Source organism: Phaethon aethereus (genome assembly GCF_964289735.1).
Source record: "Phaethon aethereus genome assembly, chromosome: 10".
In the NCBI taxonomy this organism is placed as follows: Eukaryota; Metazoa; Chordata; class Aves; order Phaethontiformes; family Phaethontidae; genus Phaethon; species Phaethon aethereus.
In genome coordinates this window covers 21,407,310-21,428,425 of record NC_138586.1, presented here as the reverse complement: position 1 = coordinate 21,428,425, position 21,116 = coordinate 21,407,310, and the positions used below count along the sequence as shown (strand labels likewise).

The 21,116-nt window shown below is 41.4% G+C and overlaps 1 protein-coding gene across 1 annotated transcript in view; it reads left to right on the top strand.

Annotated features, from left to right (window-relative positions):
• The window catches only part of DACH2 (dachshund family transcription factor 2), a gene marked incomplete at its 3' end in the record, with an annotated part of 304,056 nt that extends 286,881 nt beyond the window's left edge, over positions 1–17,175 (top strand). Inside the window, exons 7-11 of the mRNA XM_082004276.1 lie at positions 1,031–1,176; positions 1,705–1,852; positions 4,308–4,451; positions 7,480–7,545; positions 17,138–17,175. Of these exons, the coding sequence (XP_081860402.1) occupies positions 1,031–1,176; positions 1,705–1,852; positions 4,308–4,451; positions 7,480–7,545; positions 17,138–17,175 (542 nt within the window). The remainder of the gene's footprint in view (positions 1–1,030; positions 1,177–1,704; positions 1,853–4,307; positions 4,452–7,479; positions 7,546–17,137) is intronic.
• Positions 17,176–21,116: the final 3,941 nt, after the last annotated feature.

Genomic DNA, 21,116 nt, shown 5'->3' with positions numbered 1-21,116 from the left:
GTACAGAGTTTGGCTTTAACGACTAGCAGATTTTAATTGTGTGGTTTTCAGCAGTTAACCTGATGCTTAAAAGGAAAACGTGGGAAGAAGTACTCATAGGGATCTGAGAGAAGGAGATGCATTTACTATCCTAAAATATGTTTAAATTATCCTATTAAAAAATGACAGTTCAGTGGTGATAGTACTGATTCATCACAAAAAGTAAAGGATTTTTGAAAAATTATTACTGATGATGTTGTTTCTTTCCGGATGCACATTTCTACTGTCTGTGCACAGCTTGATCTATAACAACACGATCTATTTGAAACAGCAAGTGAAGGGGAAGCTACCAGGTCCCGATTCTGCGATTTGCAAGAGATGCATCAGTCTAGTTCTGTGCAGTAAGTCCCCGGAGCGCGGCGCCGTGCCGGAGCGCCTTCTCCTCCCCGGCCGCCCCTGCGACTCCCCGCCACCCGGCGCTCCTTATGCCTCCGGTAGAGACAACTCAGCAAAGCGTTTCTGGCTCCTGCCTGTGACTAGGAAGGCTGGCAGTAGCGAGGTACTTGCTAAGAAAACCTGCGCTGCCACTTTACCGACGACGTGGAGTTGGCGCTAGCTGAGCAGGAGGGGATGACTCAGTGGAGATTATTTACTGCTGAGGATGGGAAGGGTAACGTTAAAGGAGTAGAGAGATGTGACATTTTGTCAAGGTTATAGAACAAAAAATGCACATCACAATGGCAAACACGATATAATGAAGAAAGGTCATTCAGGTTTAATGAACTGCATAATACTGTTACAATTCTGTAGAATTTGAAATATAGTCTTTATTACAGCTATGTTATCGTCTTCAGTATATTTATTATTGTTCTGTACTATTTTGCAAACTTACCTTAGCAACAATCACAGCTGCCCGAAGACTGGAACATTGTCAATTTTACTAATGCGCTTGTGTTTTGACTTCTGGATAAACAGAATGCTAGTTTCTAGAAATTACATTTACCTATATTTCCAGTGCTTTCTGACGTTGCTTTTAAACCTATCTTTACAGAAGAGGTCCAAATTGCCATTCCAATAATGAAGCCAACCTTAGATAAAGTCCAACTGGCTGGACAGGCCTTGCCTCCTGGATTTCCGGCGCCATTTCTTTTTGCTGATGGTCTTTCATCAGTAGAAACACTATTAACCAACATTCAGGTAAGTTATTCTCTATAGGGCCAGGCTACGTCATGATAGATAAAATGTGTTTCTTTTTCAGTCTCTTTAAAAAGTTTCAGAAACTATTTTGTATCTGCAATTCTAATTTCTTTTATTTAATGTAATGCTTAAGTTTCCACTCTCTGGCACTATCGATCGTGAAAGGGTTTCATACATTGTCTATTTGACTTAATAGTTGGCAATAATGGTCATATTAAAATTCACGAGTCTCATTATTCCTCCTTTGCTTCTCCCTGCAGTTGACCGAGGTCAGCAATGATACGGCACTCCGTTTGTAACAAACCACACCAGTAGGATGAATTAGCAAAAGCTATACTGAACGATTCCATGCCACAAAATGGCTCATATATAACATTTAGCTACTTCAAATGCCCACTTGCATTCCAGGTTTATGGGTTCCTGCTTTTAATTTTTCTGTTTTCCTAGACGGTGTGAAAGAGACAAATGAATTTTGTCACCGCTGAAACAAAACGGTATTTTCAGATCTTACATTTGTGTGTATTTTAGGGCCTACTGAAAGTGGCTGTGGACAATGCGAGAGTCCAGGAGAAGCAAATACAGCAGGAAAAGAAGGAGTTAAAGATGGAGCTTTGTAGAGAGAGAGAACTGAGAGAGAGCTTGGAAAGGCAACTCACAGCTGAGCTGCAAAGCAGAGGTGAGTGAATGAAAAATGGAGTTTAGATATCTATTAAATGTATAACCCTTTGGCGTTCCAGCTGGAACTATTGAGGACTTGGAGTTAACTGACATTCATACTTCAGTGTAATGCAGCAGTGGACTAGCACTGGTAATGAAAGATTTAAATTTAATAAAAACAGAATGAAGCACACTTTTCTGTAAGCAGACAGAACAGTGACTGAAGGATTATTTCCTGGAGGGCAAGTGGCCGCAGAGAGTTTTGTCTGGTTCTGTGGAGGAAAGATGATTCAGTTTCACGGCTTTCACATGTATTATTACCACTCTGCCTGTGTATACCCAGCCCGATTTCTTCATTTGACAGCTTTAATTTCTTTTGTTTTGTGCTATTATCCTCCAAGCGTTGAGGATCAGTCTTACTATGAGAAAGATAATATGTCTGTAATTTGGGTATTTAGGTGATTTTTTTTCATTACCTTAATACTTCTCTAGACCACATTTCTGTAGTTTAGGTGCTAGTTGGGTAGTTTTTCTTGTAGGTAACTTGAGTGCAACGAAATAGACGGAACTACGAGAAGCTGTCTACCTAAGTGCAAGATCTGAAGCAAATAACCCTAGGTAATTTTTTTCCCATCAGGAGAGTGAGATACAATAGCACTCCCCATATGGGGACTTCTAAGACAAAACCGTGACTGTTTAGAAGGTTTTGATAATAATAGGCAATTAAATTGCTAAATCTTAATTTTTCGCTGTGATATTGCAAAGGCGGCAGTATTTGTTTTAAAATTCAAATCTGCATGTAAAGGAGAGGAATAGTGCTTTATGTGCCAAAAGCTACTACTAGATTACATCCATGAAATCAGAAAGATAAAACTAGATAAGACCAAAAATGTAGGTGCCAAGTACTACCTTCCTGTGCATTTTGAATTGAAATTAGCTGTGTAGAAGAGAGCTGTCTGCAGCGGTAAGAGGCAAAAAAGGGCAATTCTAAGTCAAGCTGTGAAGGGTCAGTAAATACTATTTGAAGTTGTTAAATTGCAGTGGGTGTTCAGAAATGTGACCACCTCAGTCTGAGTGTGGATGAGACTGCTAGATTTCTATAAAACAAAACTTACCTCCATGTAGGCAGAGAGCACACTATGCACCCTCCGAGTCACGTTTAAGGCAACAAAAATCTTAAGCCATTCACAGACTTTGTTGGCTTCTGGCTTGAAAGAGAATTCCACCGATGATCAATATCCTCAGAATTGTTTGTTTTTCAGGTCATCGCCACATGCACATCTTCGTTATTATAGAAAGTCGGAGACAGGCATTTTCACGTGGGTTGCTCAATTTTCCAAAGTTATGTTCTACGGATCACATTTTGACATTCATAATTTATTAAGTCTCTCAGAGATTCCCCATGTAATGGTATCCTCCCCCCCGCACCCCCGCTGCCTGGAGCATTCACAAATCCAGAAAAATACGTAAAAATCAATAAGAACTCAGATGAATGGGTGGTCACAAAAAGTTATGTAAATACTGTAGATTTTTCCAGAATTTTTCCAAATTTTTTAGTATTTCCTGATTTGAAATTCACAGGTATCTAATATGTAGGAGAGGCAAATAAAGAAAAGAGATTGCAAAATACTGCTTATATAAATTCAACTTTTATTTTAACAATACGTGTGAGCAATATTTGCCAGATTATACACACGAGCCAACTGGACTCTAAAATAGACGGCAATTTTAAAAGGGCATTTATGTTTCAGCTCATTCTTTTTAGTTTGTTAGTTTTACCTACCTTTTCTAGTGCCATCTCCTCTCCATTTATTTGATTCAGTAATGAATCCATGGGATTAAGTACTGCTCTGTGGAATTTGACTACACGCATGAGCTGAAGCAGCAGCAGCACGGTGCAAAAGCATTCTTCGATCCTCTGCGCAAGCTGCGACAGGCTGTAGAAATGGGTGCGCGACGGAAGTGGTCTCTGACCCCTTCCAGAGCTTGTTAAAAATGTTCTCCTGCTGGTTCTGAGAAAGTACGTGGGCATCAGCCTCCAGTCCAACCAGTCTTCCTCGTGCCAATCGGACGTGCCAGCCGACCGTGGATTTCCTGGAACCAGAGCTGCACCCAGCAGGAGAGTATATTCTGCCAGCAGAAGTGTGGTGATGGGACTGTAGAGATCCTACCAAGCAGCTTGAACCAGGGAAGGGAGGTGCAGGTCGTACAAAGAAGAGACGCAAGAGAGTGTTCTTGCAGCAGTGGTGAAAAAGCAAGTGTAAGAGCCCGTTAAAGATAGTTTAATAAGGTAATAAGGACAGTCTGTTAGCCAGCAGGAGCACAGGAGGGGTTGCGTGCAAAAGCAGATATTTTAGATGTAGTTCTGGCCCAAGTAATGGTAACCTGGTGCTGGTGAAAAACTCATCTACTGTCTCCAGTAAATTTATTAATTGTGCTTTAACAGCCGTTCTTACAATATATTTACATTTCAGCAACAATTCAGAAACGCTTGAAGAAAGAAAAGAAGGCAAAGAGAAAATTGCAGGAAGCTTTGGAATTTGAGTCAAAGAGAAGAGAACAAGTGGAACAGGCGCTTAAACAGGCCACATCAGGTGACGGTCTCAGGATGTTAAATGGTAATGTCTTAGTTAGCCTTTCACAATTAGCTTAAAGTGATGTTTAGTCGAGTGAAAAAAAAGTGAGATGATGCACAAAGCAAATTCCAGGGTAAAAAGCCACAATCCTTTCCTGAAATAATTAAAAATCTATTTGAGGCCATGTGCTCTGGGTTGTGAATTAAAAAAATAAGTCTGCAACTAGAGAAACAGACAGCGCAGTTTACACAGACATGACAAGAAATGCTGAATATATTACCAGAGAAATCTGTTACAGTGCCAGCTAAGACAATGTGAAATTTGGTTCCTATAAGGTTCTCTGAACTCTTCTCTCCCAGCAGATTCATTTTTAGAACTGCTGAGCTTCATTTTAAAACCCATTTGGCTGAAGTTTGCTCAGCCTAAGGACCTATTAAGTTTGTTAAATATGTATCAGCTTTCAGAGCTGACTAGGTTTTGAATACTTCCCAAATAGGCTTGTGAAACAAAAGCAAATCAGTTAATCTCCTAAACAGAGCGATTATGTTTTGGGTAGTGGGAGGATTTGCCTCTTCTGCTTAATGTGGTTCTGACCAAAGCTGAGAGCTTTGCTTTGAATCTTTAAGACTGAACCTAGTTGAGTTTTAATGAATTTCAGGTTCTGTAGCTAAGGTTTAGTCTGTGCGTCCCTACCCCGGAGTCTCTGCAGAGGCTCATGAATCAGAGTTACAGTCAGTCTCTGCGGAGTTTGTACGTCCTGTAGTCTTTACCTTTGTGCTGCCTGCTTTGGGCACTGCGAGCAACTGAGCCATAGTAACATAAGCAGACTGCAAAAACTGCCTGAGCTGCTGAGTAAAAATAATGAATTTAGCTTGTCTTCAGTTCTCAGTTGTGAGGGCTACCCAAACTGTTTTTTAAAGTTAGGGCAAGCTTGTCTACGTGAACTGCCATCGCAACACTCTGCAATAGACTGCAAGTTGTGATTTATCTAGAGCACCGAAGAGATATAAACTCTTTAAGTATGAGAGCAACATCTTTCAGAGGCATTCTCATCTGCTGGGTTTTATAGTCCAGCATATCACTGTAACCAGGAGCTGGCTGGCTTTTCTGACGTACTGACAGCGAACGGTGGTGATTCAGGCGTGGATATACAGCTTGCAGTTGCACCCTGATAAGGGACAATGACCCAAGGGAGAGTGGGTAGACAAGAGCCAGCAGAAACCTCTTTCACCGCCTCCACTGGATCAGAAAAATGCCCAGATCAGATCCCACAGACATAGCCAGTTCCTTGAGATGAATGTCAGAAAAACCCTGAAATCCTGATGTTCTGTCAGGTCGTTCACCCAGATTCCGCCGTTGCTGGTAAGCACCTGCCGCTCACCCTGCAGTTAGGAGTACTCGGCAGTTCTGGAAGCCACAAATTAAAGGGCACCAAGATGCCAGCAATGTGATTAACAGATCTTTACATCTGCTATTGTGGGCCTGACTGCTAACGTTTTGATTTGCAGGCACACTCAGGTAGTCATATATATGTTAGTGCCTGCAAGAAGCTGATATTTACATGCTAATCTGATTGCACATGCAAATCAGGTAGCTCATTAGCATCTTAATCCACAATTTAATTGCAGGTACAATTTTATGACAACAAAATGTGAAGGGCTATTCTGAATATTTTTAATTTAACTCTGACGGTCTGTCTCATTTAACAGATGCTGTTATTAGTTACAGATGACTTTGTCATTTTACATATATACAACATGTACTCTGAAAGGTTTGAAAAGAAAGAACCTTTTTAGATTAATAGATCGGTGCCCTGAGCTTGCCTTCAAAACAGGAAGCTGAATAAGGGGAACCCTATGTAATAGCAGTGTCTCGTAATTTTAGAAGAAAAAATGGTATATATGAAAATATTATTTATTTGCTCATATATATTTATAGGGCTATATATGCATAACATCACATATTTTTTGCATGTATATTAGTAAGATATTACTCGTATTGCTCTTCTGTGCATGGACTCTACTTCAATGGGCTGCCCTGCTTTGACGCAGAGTTCTGTCAGGCTGTAGGGTGACCAACAAAATGCCGTCTTTGCGACCGAGACGACACTCCAACTGATGGGATCCGAGAAAGCAACAGTACAGTTATTCTCTGTCTGAGAAAGACCGGAACAGGCTTCTACACAGAAAAACTTCAAAACTGTATATGCAGCTCCCTTTCAGGTGTGGGGTTTTTTCCTGCTGTAATTTCTAAGTGCTGTAAGGGAAGCAGATGTTTCTCCAGGATTCGAGGTGCCATGGATTCAAATCACATACCCTTCATGCTAATCCTTGTTGGCACAAGGTGGATAATGGCATCTGTTACCGTAACACCCTGGGGTGTTTGAGCCCCGCCCCCACCCGAAGGACTGTGCATACAGAGGTATTATCAATATAAAATTAAATAGTTCAAAAGTGCATATCGTTCGGAGACTCCTTCTCAACTTGGAAAAAAAGAGCACAGTGCATTTTGGAAAGCTCTTCTCAGAAAGCTGGAAAAGTCTCACAGAATAGCACGTCTGTACTTTTGGTTTGGTTGATAACGTGCGCTTACAACATCCTGAGCTGAGTCTTTCAAACGCAATTTACACAGTCTTTGTTTCTAACGTGCACTCAGACAAACTCCCACGCGCACAGACGCAAACGTGTTGACTGGCGTTGGCTATGTTCTTTAATTCTGTCCTTTGCAGGTATATGGCTTGGGGAGTCAACGTGGTTTAATATTATCGCAGTTTTCATATGTCAGATGCCCTCGTTCTCCACGAGAATTGTACAGACTTATTAATATCATGTGTTGGTTATTATCTGATCGTCAGACAAATTTGAAGCCCGTTAAAAATAATTCACTGTGAGACCAGTAATGTTTGCACATTTTGGAAACAATTTACTACTGAAATTTCTATGAAGACCAAATGTTTTATGCAAGACCATTTAACTTGGAGATCATCCTAGTTTGCTATAAATATTTTTCTAAAGATGCATGAGAGAAGGACAAAGGGGAATGCATTAATCTTCGGTGTCACGTCTTTCAGATGCTGGAATCCCAGATATGGAAATAGAACACAACGGAACCCAGCATGACAGTGCAGCAATGCAAGGTGCAGTACGTACCACATCCCTTCTCAGACATGTTTATCATGAGCCATATTAAAAATTAAATGCAGAATAGTTTTTGTCTCTGTTTTCCTGCTTTAAGATAAATGTAAATCATGCAACAACTTCATTTTGTTTTCCTGTAGTTTTCAGTGTAGAAAACCTGTGTAAGATCAGTACTTTAGAAGACCACAAATGAAATTTGTTTAAATAGGGGTATGGGAAACTCATATTTAGCCATCAGGTATATGCGCTTAGTTCAAAAGTGATTTTACATATGATTTATCTTTTAAAAATATTTTTACCTCTGAACCTTACCTACCTATCAAGATTATAGGTGTTTTCAAAAAGTACATGAACTGTACATGGAAAAGGAAAGTCGTGTTCGTGTTATTAGACATTAAATAGTGCTCCATTTTCCTCACTGTTCAGCGACTGTTTGTAAATACAGAACATTCAGGTATTGTCTGAGTGCTTCCCAGAGAGTAATAAATGCATTCTGGCTATAGGCCAGTGACGTAAGGGACTTGTGTAATCATCATTTAGGGGAGCTGAAGTACGGAGATCTTCAGGGTTATTTCCATTACCATTGGAAGCCTGTTGGACACGCAGAACGTCCATAGTTACCTGTGATAAGATTTGGTCTGAGCAATTTGTACATAGAAATTCTCTGACTTTGGAGAAAGTCCAGCTTTGTAGTGTTGGTTTTCTAGAAAACCAATGTTTTTCTCCCTTTCTCCTGTGTCGTATTAGTTACCATTCAGTTCTGCGCTGGCTACCGTAGCAGCCTGGAGACAGCTGCCTGTTTCGATACAACTGCTGCTGCTTAGAGCAATTCCACCCTTTCTGGTGGATCACGTAATGGTTATGTGAACAAACAGCATGTGTTGAAGTAGGGAAAGACAGTCCCCTTCTGTGTAGACAGAAGAAGGACTGCAGTACGGCTACAGATACAAAGATAACTTCTAGCATTTCTCAGCTGTTAAAGGCTTGACTTTGCATACCTCTGGTATGCATCTGCCATCCATCTGCCATCTGCACAGGAAAGCTTTCAAATATTTTTACTGCTGTCTCTTTTTGTGATTTTAGGTTCATATGCTATGTATTACAAAGGAGGAGAATCACAGCTTTATTTAATGCATATATATACACTTATAACATATGTGTGTATATATATGTACACATATGATTAGAGTTGTCTTCTAAATATTGCAATTTGAAAATCGTTACTGCCAGAAATAGTCAAAATACTGGGTAAGCACTTGGGACACATGTATTAAATTTGACAAGCAAAATATTCCTAACGTTTCTGGTCTCTCTCTGATACCTGCTGAGATGAGCGCGCAGTGCTCTTTCAAAAAGATTCTGAGAGTCAAAGGTGCATCTAGAGAGAATTTAGTGAAAAAGGGAAGTTAATTTCAGTTTTCGTTTGTAGGAAAAATGTTATAGTTGGCTCAAATGTGTCTTCCCATCAAAAATTATTACAAATAACTGTGGGGAAAGTGATGCATAGCCAGTTCCAACAACCATTTACTTACTAGGAGGAATTAAGAGAACTTTCTTACACGTCCATAGTCTACTGGATATACAAGAAAACCTTGTGATTTTATGATTTTTATTTCAGGTTAGTTTTTTTGTTTGTTTGTTTGTTTTTTAATCTGATCCCAACTACATAATTCTTTAGTTTTAATGGGCTTTGAATCATAAAGGTTTTGTTCAGGTTAAAAGCCTGAGCAAAGGGAGAACGGGATATCCCCTTTGTTCCGTACGTCTCAGCTCGGTGTCCCTCTGTGAAAGCAGAACATGACTTGTGCAACAGGAGTTGTAAACCCGTCCTGTGCTCCTCAATGGCAAAGCATCTCCTGTCCTCACCACAGTAACGAACGATGGCGTACGCTGACTTCTTGCGACGGTTTCGGTGTGGGAATCCTGCTCGTATGTAAACGTGTGATGAGTTTAGCCAGTTTCTCACTGAGCACTCTCAGCTGATGAAAAGGTTCCTGAAGAGCTCTCAGTAGAGCTTGTTTAGATTTCAAAGTGTTTCTGTCCTGTAGCACCATTTCTTTCATTTTTATTTATGCTGATACTGTAATATCTTTTTACTCCCTTTTCCTTTGATTACAGTTTTTGTACTTGACAGCTACTGTTGCACTGCCGTCTTTAACAACTCGAGCACACTCCCTCATTGCCCCCTTCATTTGCTGCCTTTGTTTTTTGGGGCCCTGGGAGGAGGAAGGGTCAAAACCCATGTTCCTAATACAAAGCTGTTTCCAAGCTTCCGAAATCTCTCTTTATTGCACAGAAAAAAGCTTTAGCATCAATGAAGACCTTTCTTTTGCTGTTGTCAATAGCTCTGCTGGACAGAAATCTATCATTCACACAGTGCCTTTCCTTTGAAATTCAATTAGTTTCACTGCCAGTATCTCCTTAAGACGGTTTAAAGGAGAATTACGAAATACTGCGCAGCCACCCTTCACAGTGATTAAGTCATATCATATTTTATGCTCATTTCTTAAAATGATTTTATTAACACAAGCTGTTCATATACTGGGATTCTGATCTGCATTATAAATCTTTTCCATTTAGTTGACTTATTTTCTCTGTGCTTTGTATATTAAATGAACAGAAATTTTGTGCAGACATACCTGATCTTCTAGTCCAGCATAGCTTGACCCGGGAGAAGCTTTTTAGCTGACAAAATAGAAAAGTAATAGTTGCCGTGGTCATGAAGCCCCCTGCGTAGTTGAGTGGTGCAGGAGAGGGTGATGCACGCGCTCAGATACCCTTCTGGTCTTGCTTCCATAGCTCACTGGTGGGCCCGCAAGATAGCGCATCAACCATTTTATCAACCAATCTCCATTTCACATAAAACAAACATACTGGGTGTCATTAAGTGCACCTTCAGATCAATGATTTTTGCAAATGACATTCAAGTACCATTCGAGTAGTGCATTTTTGCTGATAAAAGCAAATTAAATTAGCACAACTACAAGTGTGCTGATAAAAACTAAAACCGAACAGCAGCACCATTAGCTAACAAAGTAATATTTTCTCTTTACTGCTTTCTGCCATTTAGTTATTATCCTATTGGAAATCTAATTATAATCCTTTTACTCCCTAGTCAAACTTCACAGTTTTTGCAAGCTTAGCACTGACAAGTGATTTCATTACATTTGATTGCCCGCGCCCAGATTGACTTAACTTCACTCCAAGACCTAAAAGCCCTCTCAGTTTCTCAGATTCCCTGTTTGCACATTACAGCAACAGCTCCTTTAATTAATTAGCATGAACAGCAGTAACATGAACTGCTGAACAGAAAATAACATCATTTATGATCGCAGGGAGACTTCTTCTTTTGCATGTTTATACCTTAGTTAACTTTTGTATTACTATATTTCATTGTTAGGGGATATTGGAACAATCAGCAAAGCAATGTTATCCTAAAATTTTAAAAAATAGATGTTACCATAATACTTGATGATAACAATTTACAAAAAATAAAAGACTAAACTTCAAGAAGGAGGCGGCAGCATAGGCAGACAGAGTTTCTGGAGGTGAAAACATGGTTCGGAGGAAAGGTGGTTCACTGTACCTGCGACAGGAGGGTGACCCCGGGCTGCTGCTGCTTTTCTTGGTGAAATACCCTGGTGAAGATTTAGCACAAAAACTCTCAGTAACTGCGAATAACTTTTTACCTATTTCCTAAAAATGAAGGACTGCTGAAGTTTGAAACATATTTTGGTTTTTATTACTTAGAGAATTGGGCTATATTTTTTCAATATTGTGATGTAACCGGTCAGTTTTCAAATCCTGCTTGTGGTAAAAAGGGCGCAAGGAGGTCAGAAAAGAGAGGGGTGGTGTTTTAAGAGGTTTAACAACTGTATCAGATTATACCTCCAAATACTGCGATCCGCTGAAGCCAACCACGCTAAGGAATTTCAGAGTGCGCTACGACTGAGAGAGACAAATTCAACATCTTGGAAATTATAGTGGTGTTGTCCTGTTCTTGCTTTCACTGAAAAGAATGTTCAGGCGGTTACAATTTTACATAAGAGAAGACCAGAACTCTGAGATTAGAAGCTCTTGAGATTAAACTAAACAGAGGCCTGGTATTTTCCTTGTGAGCGAGTTCTTCAGTGTCTTCTTCATCTGAGTCGTAGGCCTTTTCTTCTTCCTCCTGTCCAAGCCGTGCTCTGTCCCTCGCGCCTGTCCTGCTCTGGATGCGCAGCATTATTAAACCTCTGGTAGCTGCCTCGTGCCGTTTCTAGCAAAACTCTTTGGAAGTTTGTGTGCAGTTATCAGGCTGTCGTATCGGGCCACGTGCTACCGAAAGCCTCTCATTAGCCCCTCTTCAGTAACTAGCCGTGGGGTCGCTGCGCTGACCGACTGCGTGGCTCGTGGTGGTACAAGCACGGGGCTTCAGAAATACCAGCATCGCTGGGCTTTGTCGCATTCAGTGTTCTTCTGACCAGCTCTCGAAGCACGCTCATCTGGGGGAGGAAGCTGAGGTTTTGTGACTTACTGGAAACAAGAGGCAGGGAAAGGTTTTCCCAGGAGACTGTTGAGTGTGGAGGTCCATGCCTTTCTACTCTTACAGAGGGTGAAAACATTTATTCAATAATTGTCAGTAGGCTTGAGTATTTCCTAAGTAGGATCCACTGTGTTATCTCCCTGTCTGCTCAAACTGACAATGGCAATCCAGCATTAGTTTGTATTCAGTGAACATGTTCTTGTCCTTGGCTATCGTTACTCATTAGGATTCCTATTTTCCGTACAAGTTTTTAGGTCTGTTAATATGGATGTGGGAATACGTGATAGAATCGCCTCGGTAGCCCTAAGCACAAAGTAAGTGGGGTAGAATCCCCAAATGCAGCGCTGAAGGGCGAGGTGCCACGGTCCCGCCTGCTGCGGGAGCGAGGAGAGCTCGGGTACCGCTCCCCCGGAGGGAGGCTCGTCGGCGTTGGCATCAGAGGCTGCGCATCTGCAGGGGCGGAAGGGAGGCGGCGCGTCGGAGCGAGAGATGGAGAGAAAGCAAATCGAGCTCCATTGGTGCTGCTGCTCTCGGAAGCAGCATTTATTGTCCACGTTCTTCTGTGAGTCTAAAGCAAACCATGCCCTGCTCACAGTGTGTTGTTTTTTCTCTTTCACTGCTGTTTGGAATATATTTACAGGTCAGCGGAAGGGAGAAGTTTGCTGGACAACTAATAAACAGGCCAAGTCAGTTTTACGCACTGTTGTCATTCAGCTGATGACTGGCCCAAAAACATGAGAACTGGCTGCAGGCCAGGTTTTTTGTCGTGTCCCGTCCCATCCCGTCCCCGCCATGGTATTGAAGGGATCCTTTTCAGGATATATTTTTAGTAATTGCTGTGGTCCTTACCCCGCTAGCAGGGGCCTGGATGCAGCCTCCCTCCAGGCCAGTCAGCACTCCTGTTTGCTAAGAGGTTTAGGGAAAGAGGGGTTTTTGAGGGATGTCATCCACAGTAGGAGCTGATGCAAACTGTGCTCTGATTTTTCTTTTTTTTTTTCCCCCTGCAAAATAAGAGACTGATTCAAATTAATTAGGTCCAGCTGTGTAAGTTAGATTTATTGTTCCAGCGCTGTATTTTCCATGTGTTGCTGCATCCAGAGCTCGGCGTGGCTCTGATCTAACTGGAATGCTGACTCTGTCTACGTAGCCTAGGAGGGGCGGAGAGATGAGCTCCTGTCCAGCGTACGTGTGGTATCGTATAAGAATTTTTGATTCAGCCCCTCAAGGAGGAGTTGTCCAAAGCCTCCAAGAGTGCCGGGACGGGGCGGCCCTCGTCCCTCCTGCCACTCTTCTGTCTGCAGAAACACAGCCACGGCTCGGCTCTACCTAACCCTTATTTTAGCAGCTCTCCCAACTCCTCCTTTTTCTAAATGGACAAAGTGGGATTTTCAGTTTATTATTTCATCTCTACTACCCATACTCTCTGCAATATGTAGTGCTGGGTTTTATTTTTTAAATTGCGTGAATAATTTACAGTTACTGATACAACAAATTTATCCTTGTTTTCTCAGTATGTAGCAGATCCCAAATTTCCTTCCTCCAGCGACTCTCCCCCCGTTTAAAGTTACCTGAACAACCCCAAGCTGCAGCTGTGTCGGCTGATGGCAGCTAGCCGGCTGCGTCGCGTTGCTCCCCTCCCCAGGCTGGATTTGCACACCAGCATTACTGGGGCGCATTTCTGTATGCAAGTTGAGAGGGTACACGTGGAAATCCTGTTTTAAAGTACTATTATGGAAATACAGCTGAATTGCTAACTTAAAAGAAAGATACTACGAACAAAGCCTCACAAAGGATTCAGAAAAATTAGAGATGCTGAATAGGACAAAAAAAGAAAAAGAAAAATGCTAATAAATATGCAGATGATAATTATTGCTTTTGGATTTGTCCTTTATACACATATTAAAACCTTGAAAGAAAAAGATGAACAATGATATTGCTAGAAGAGAGTGCAAGAGATTAATGTATACGCTGGACTAACAACTCGGGGAAGACAACACCATCCTGAGGGAAAATTACAATTATTAGCATAGGCTCTGGCTCCCTGAGAAACTGAGAGATCTTTACTTGTGTTACACATTGTGAAGGGGGAAAAAAATCCTTTCTAAATGTCTTGCTTATTAAGCCAGTCATGCATTTCACTGTAGGTTGTAAAGCAGTATAACATGCACAGGGGGCTCATAAGCATATTTTAGTGTTAGGGAATATCATTTACACAGTTTTTATATTGTCAATATTACCCCTAGAGAATGAGATTAGGCTTTAAACTACTGTAAATCTACGCTTTTGCTCACCTTTGTATAATTTCATTTTTTAATAGAATGAAGCCCACATAAATGAATATTTGATTAAGGGATAAACCTAATAAAAGAATACATTTATTGCACACAGATTTATTCAAATCTTTGCTATGTAATACAGTAAAATGCTATAAAATGGTATGTAGCTTGCAGTCAGCTACACTGAGGAGATGGTGAATATTCTTCAAAAAGATGAATTTGACAACATTGCATTGTCTTTCACGTATAAGTGCTAGCACAGATGCTGCTAACACTTTTATTCCTCATAGGTGGTTGCTGTATGACGTTGTTAATGCCATGGAGTTAAGTTTATTGCACGGCAACAAAAAAGTAGTTTAATTTCTGGAGAATAATTGAGAGCTTTATTAAAAAAGGAAATAATTTAACTGTACACTTTCTGTTTACTGATCAATAACATCTCCTGGGTGGCTGCACTGTGCTTGAGCTTAGGCATTTACTTTCTCTCTTACAGGTATTCCAGATACCTCCACTGAACTTCCCTTGAGAAATAAAGGGAATAGGAGGGAAAAATTGAAACCTGTTTCAAAGTTGTCAGTCCATCCAGCCTGCAGTACCCTCAATGACCCACCTCTTACCTTAGTCTGAAAAATAGTTTTTAAAATACAATGAAAAAGAATTTAAAAAAAAAAAATTACTGTTCCTTACCGATCACATTTTTGATAAATCAACTCTTCTCTTGAATGCACGTCTGGAATCCTCCCGTCCTCTTTGCAGACAGAGTCCTTGTTGCCAAATGCAGCACCGTGAATGTGCGTGTGTACATGGTCTCTGTACGAATATCAAGCATCAAACGTGTCAAAGGCGCAGCTGACGCCCAGCGGCCATGCCAGTGGCGAGTTACGCGCCTGATTTCTGCTGGCGTCCGTTGGCGTTACAGGGACTAACTCACCAAGCACGTCTGCGCATCCCAGCCCGTATGGGTGGTTAGGCCAGAAGGTCCCTCGGCACATCTGGCCACTGAGCCTGGGCCCTCACAGAGCGTAGTCCCGCGGGCGTCAGATGCCCGGGGCAGGTCGTGCTTCGGCGGCTGCTGTGCAGAATGCAGACCCGGCGCGTTACTGGCTCGCGAGAAGCTCGCTGTGGCAGAATTTCAGCCTTTTGGACTGCCTACGAAGAGCGTGCATGTGATTTTTTTGAGGGCAGCCTCGCTGACCTGCAGATCCTGCTCCCTTTTTAGAAGTACACCTTGACTACAGCCTGCTGTGGGACGAAGTCGTGTGCGACTTCCTAAGAATCAGAAGGAGAAAAAGAAAAAAAAACCACAAATACAGTGCTCAGTATTTGCCTTTCTGCTTACCCCCTCGCCGGGCTTTAATATGAGTTTAAAAGACAATAATTTTAATCGGCCAAAGGCCTAAAACTGATTTTAGTCACTTCTGTGGACGTTCCCATGCTCCCAAATGTTCCTCCAGAGATGTTATGTCCCTGGCTCTTCTGATTTTATTCTTGTTTACATCCAAAATACATATTAAATTATCTCTGTTTGGAGAGTCTGAGCCTCCTTAAAACCATGAAACAGTCAATTACTAATTAGCTGTTTCCTGTTCCTAATGAAGTGAACATGTCGGATTTGGATTAAAATTCAGCTACTGCTCTCCTCTGTTTATGGTTCCAGATGTTTTTGTTTTATCTAGGAGGTTACTTTGACAGCTACTGCTAAATGATAAATCACTCATATTATAGCTGAAATGCATTTTGAAATTGAAATGTGGCAAACTTTGAGATTGCTCCAAGGATCAGTGTCAGTTAGCAGGTCAATACTTGTTCTTCCCGTACGAGCGTTCAGTATTGGCATATGTAAAACAGTAATGGGATAGATGTCAACATTATACAAAACGCTTCTCTATTATCATTTTGCTATCATCTTTGAGATCAGTACTTGCGGGTTTAGCTGGGTGAATTCATGATTCATTGTGTAATGAACAAGAATATGGATTCTTGTTAGCTTCAGTTTCTGTGGGCATTTTAATATTTATTTCTTCTCTGGGCTTAATGTGAAAAATCAGAGTTGATAGGCACTATAACTAGGAATATTTTTATGGAGGAAGTGGCTTTCTACATGTTTCCTTAAATAAAAAAAAAGTAATTTTAAAAGAAATGTGGTGGCTTCCGAATGAAAGAACGGTTTTCCAGAGAACAGATATTGATTTACTTCTATTCCATTTTTTAAAGCAATGCAATTTGGTATTAACGCACTGTTCCCTAGAAGGTTTTGTGCGTGCAATAACAGTATGTTGTAAAGCTGAGGCCGTGTTACTCGGTCTGTCCAGCGGAGGCATGCAATACCACACAGGCTGCCTTCTGGAAAAAAAAGAAGAAAAAAGAGTTTTCAATTAAAAAGCAAATGCCATAAAGGAAGAAAATCCAAATCAAAGTATTTATAGCCCGTCCTCAGTAGATGCTGGCTGGCGAGCACCGGTAGAAAGAGGGCTGGTGGTGTGCTAGCCCAGCTGAGAGCCCACACCGGTACCGGCGCGTTGGAAGGCGGTCAGTGCGCTGAGGCCGGCTCGTGGCTCTGCCTACGGTCCCCTCTCGAAGGCTTTGCAGGGCTGTGTCACCCGGTGCCTCTTTCCTGTGTAAAACGGACTCACGTGGTGGATAGTTTATATCGCTTGTAGAGCTGATAATTTGGCTTGAGAAGAAAAAAAAGTCCACAAACAAAAAAGGAAAGCCAGCTAAGTTTCAGTTAACTGTAAAATGTCTAACTGTGTAATTGACCTTTTTATTTCTCTTTTTTTTTTCCTCCAGAAAACAGAACATACATCAAACCTACTATTATGTACTGAAGGAAACACCTATTGTTGAAAAATGTATAATGATCACTATTTGAAGACTATATAGTTCATGAGAAACGTCCCTTCCAACCTTTGATGCCTTCAGTACTGTGTGAAGAACAGGATTTGTAGCATGAAACTTGAAGGACAATTTCAAGCAATTTACTGTTGCTGCATCGAAAACTGCCGTATTGTCATTAAGAAATATTGAGACTTTTTACAAGCTTACCATACCAAACCAAGCCTGTTGCAACAGATCATTTTTAGGTCCCCGGAGATAGAAAGGAGTTTTAGTATTTTTAAGCACATACAGGAATTACTCCCCTTCCCCCCCCAAAAAAAGAACTTTTTTTTTCCCTAAGGAGGTAGCTATTACTGTATAGCAATGGCACAATGATTTTAAGCCACAAAGGTCCTCACTGGCTGTACATCATACAAGTCCAGTTTATCACTGAAACTGTTCAACATGGAGCTGTTTCGATTGTGTTTATAAATTAAGCTTTGTTTACTGAAGCAGATACTCAATATATATTACGTTTTAAAAAGAAATGTGTGTACATTTTTTAAAAGAATGATGTAAAAATTGTCCTTTCATTAGATGACCAATTCAAAAGTGTGAGCTAAACCCTAATAGCTGACGTAATATGAGGATTATAATTGATGCTTCTTTTTTAATGCTCAGTTCAGCTTGGCTTTTGGTCTTTTAAGATGAAAAAATGAATATGCAGTAGAGTGTTAGATAATGGAAACTTTTAAGTATGGTTTCTCTGTTGTACCATATTAAGTTAAAGTACACATTCTTTGTTAAAAATGTTCTTGCTAAAAATACAGTATTAAAATTTTTTTTGTTTGACTTTGGAAATCTTTTAAGAATTTTTTTTTTGACTGTGAATTCCCATAGTTATTGTACTAATGCAAAAAAATATTTTGCACTATTAAAAATACTTGAAGAAATTACTTAATAAAGAGGGTGGGTTGGTATTAAACATTTTCCTAATTATTGTATGTTACAAATTCTGACCTTTGCAACTGAAATATTCCTTTCTCAAAATACGTGACTGAAAGCTGGTTTGAGTCAAGTGGAAGTAAGTAATCGCCTGTTTGCTCTTTACGTTTGTTCATGGGTCAAAGGCACGACGCTTATTTATTTACAACCTCACATTTATATACATATGTTTACACACACATACCCTGAATTAAATCACTGTCACTTACTTAAAAACAAAAAAAACCCACCTTTAAATGGATCTCTGGGGAATAGATTTCCTATTAGTATGTGTACTATCTGTATGTATGTATAACGTTCAAAATTTCATTTATTTTTATCACTAGATCTTTTTTCTGGTTAACAGACACTTGCTAACTTTCAAAGGAAGTGTAGCTTCAGCCTATGCTAAGACAGCAGAAAAGAATCATCTCATTTTTCGTTCCTAAAAGAAAGCTTTTAGCTTAACCAGGTGTAGGGCCAAGAAAACATGCTGGCCTCTGTTTTACAGGTGATTAAACCAATGACCAGAATAGTCTTTCAATGTACAAACATGGTTTATTCCATATTACTGTTTTTGCAAGCATTCTAATAACTGCATTAATCACACTGCCGTTGATAAAACAATCCAAACTTGAACGATACAAAGCAAGGGGAGCATCAGGAATCGCAAGTGCTCCCACACTCTTAACAAAAGCTCACGTGTGAGAAAAACCCTTGTCCTGGTGTTTTGCGACACACTGCAGCACCTGAATTTAAATTCTACCTTTAACTATTTATTCATTTCAGTTGCTATTCCACCAGCACTCACGGAAATGAGGGTTGGACCTTATGTCTACATCTTGCTTCTAAAAAGGACTTGAAACTGTCCTTGGGACACTGCAGCATTTCTGACTGACTGACCGAACTCTGGTATTGCTCCTATAAATTGCAGATTTTCAAGAGAGCTCTTTGACAGGGTACCCAGTATCACACGTTTTAGAAAGACTTAAAGTAACTAAATACTTCAGTCTTTGAAATGGTAGCATTTTTGCACTTGTCTTTAGCCTCCACAAAGGCAATTTTAGCATTTTTTTCCTCAATGGCCGATCTGCATTTCTTAAGGCTGCATTGATACTGGGTTGATGAGCACATCATTGATTTCTAATTTACCCTTCCCAGAACTGTTTTAAATGTCAAAGTACTGGCAAATGAGATTTGGGAAACTGATAAACTTCAGAGACTGAATCTGTTGTTAAATCCTTGTTAGGTAGCTCCTGATGAATATTGACAAACCAAGACAGCGAGGTTTTTATGTGTCCGCTCAACCCACACTTGCTGTTGGAGAAACGTTAAAGCCAGAACAAGCAACAGGTTTGGCCAGTTGCAGTTGAATAGTTCATATAAAAGTGCAGATGTCAATTTTTTCTTTTAACTTACAATCACCCCCTCAGTGACACCCTCCTGCGCAGGGATCTGGCCCCAGCTTCTGCCTGCTGCAGTATGGGGTGCGGGACGGTGGTGGTACAGCCGAGGGCCGTTTCCCACCGGGGCCGAGCGGGCCACGTGCGCGTGCTGCGGCGCGGTGTTTCAGAGGCGTCCGTTGCCCGCCCGACATACAGCCGTTCGGGGAGGAGGTCTGGCGCTGGAGGTGCGTTTGTTTCCTCCGTGCAGTGTAAGAAGCCTCAGTGTTGACACTCTCTAGTTCCAGGCACCACATCTGAGCACGACAGGCAAGAAAATGAGGAAATTGCTTTCATGTCGTATTTTCTAGGCCCCTGTTGATCTTGTCATTCAAAGGAGAAGGAGATGAGCTTGTTTACTCAGAGAAGACAAGACTACGGGAAGAATTGGTTGTCTTTCATCTGTAAAAACAACCTTCCCTGTCACCTGTAGTTCCATGTCCACTACAGGTCAGCGTGTGCTGCCTTCAGAAAGCTGCCCCATGATCTCATTCCTGCCTGGTGGTACAGCACAGCAAACACAGGCAACGTTGAGCTTTTTTGGTTTCTCCTGGCCATAGAGTCACACTCGGCTATGGTCATCACCCTCCTTGTTCATCTTGTCTTTTAAACCATGGAACAATCTCAGTAGGAGGGTTTCGGAGAACCCATATCCTCCAGCCCAGGGGGAGAGCAGAGCAGTAGGAAATTCAGCCGTCAGCAGTAGGAAATTCAGCCGTCACCACACTCCTCCTCATTTGAGGCAGTGAGCTGAACGGCCCCAGCTGGCTACGCTGCTGGTGGCCCAGGAGGGACAGCGCCTCTTTGAAGTTTGGGCTTTTGTTTTGGCTTTTTTTCCAAATGAAGATGCCTGAGAGGAGCAGGACTTTGCGCCCCTGTCCTCAGCACACTGGCAGAGCAGAGGGACACTGAAAACCCCTTTTGATGCCGAGGGGCTGCAGGAAGCTCAGCTGGGGATGGGGGTGTGTGGGCTGGGGGGCACTGCCGAGGTTGGGGTGCGGCACCCACCTTTGTGAGAGCTCCGGTTACCTAGAGAGCATCTCCGTGTTCATGACTTGCCTTTGCAGTGGCATTATGCCAATCAAGTTGGTGTTAGCCGGACACAAGGTGATCTTGGCTAAATGCGGGCAAGTTAATGGACGCTGTATTTCAGCAATTTTATGAATCCTGTGTAATGCAGACTGCTATCATAATAAACTCTAACAGAATCAATAGTGACCAATCTCAATTTAAAATCTGGATCTATAGTAATACCCAGCGAGAATACTCTCCTTTAGAAATGCATGGCTGTGCATTAAAAGCCGAACGCTGGTTTAAGTAACTGCTATCTACAAGTGGCCCATTAATGTATTTATTTACAGAATATTTTTGGTAACATGACAAAACGCGGGCTAACACGAATTTCCTCCAACGGCCTCAGCTGCTCTCCACAACGGCTGCTGTGCGTCTGTGTACGTGCCTGTGCACCGACTTAGCCCCAGACGACGCGCGTGGTAATTCACAGCCTCGCCAGCCCTGGGCAGCAA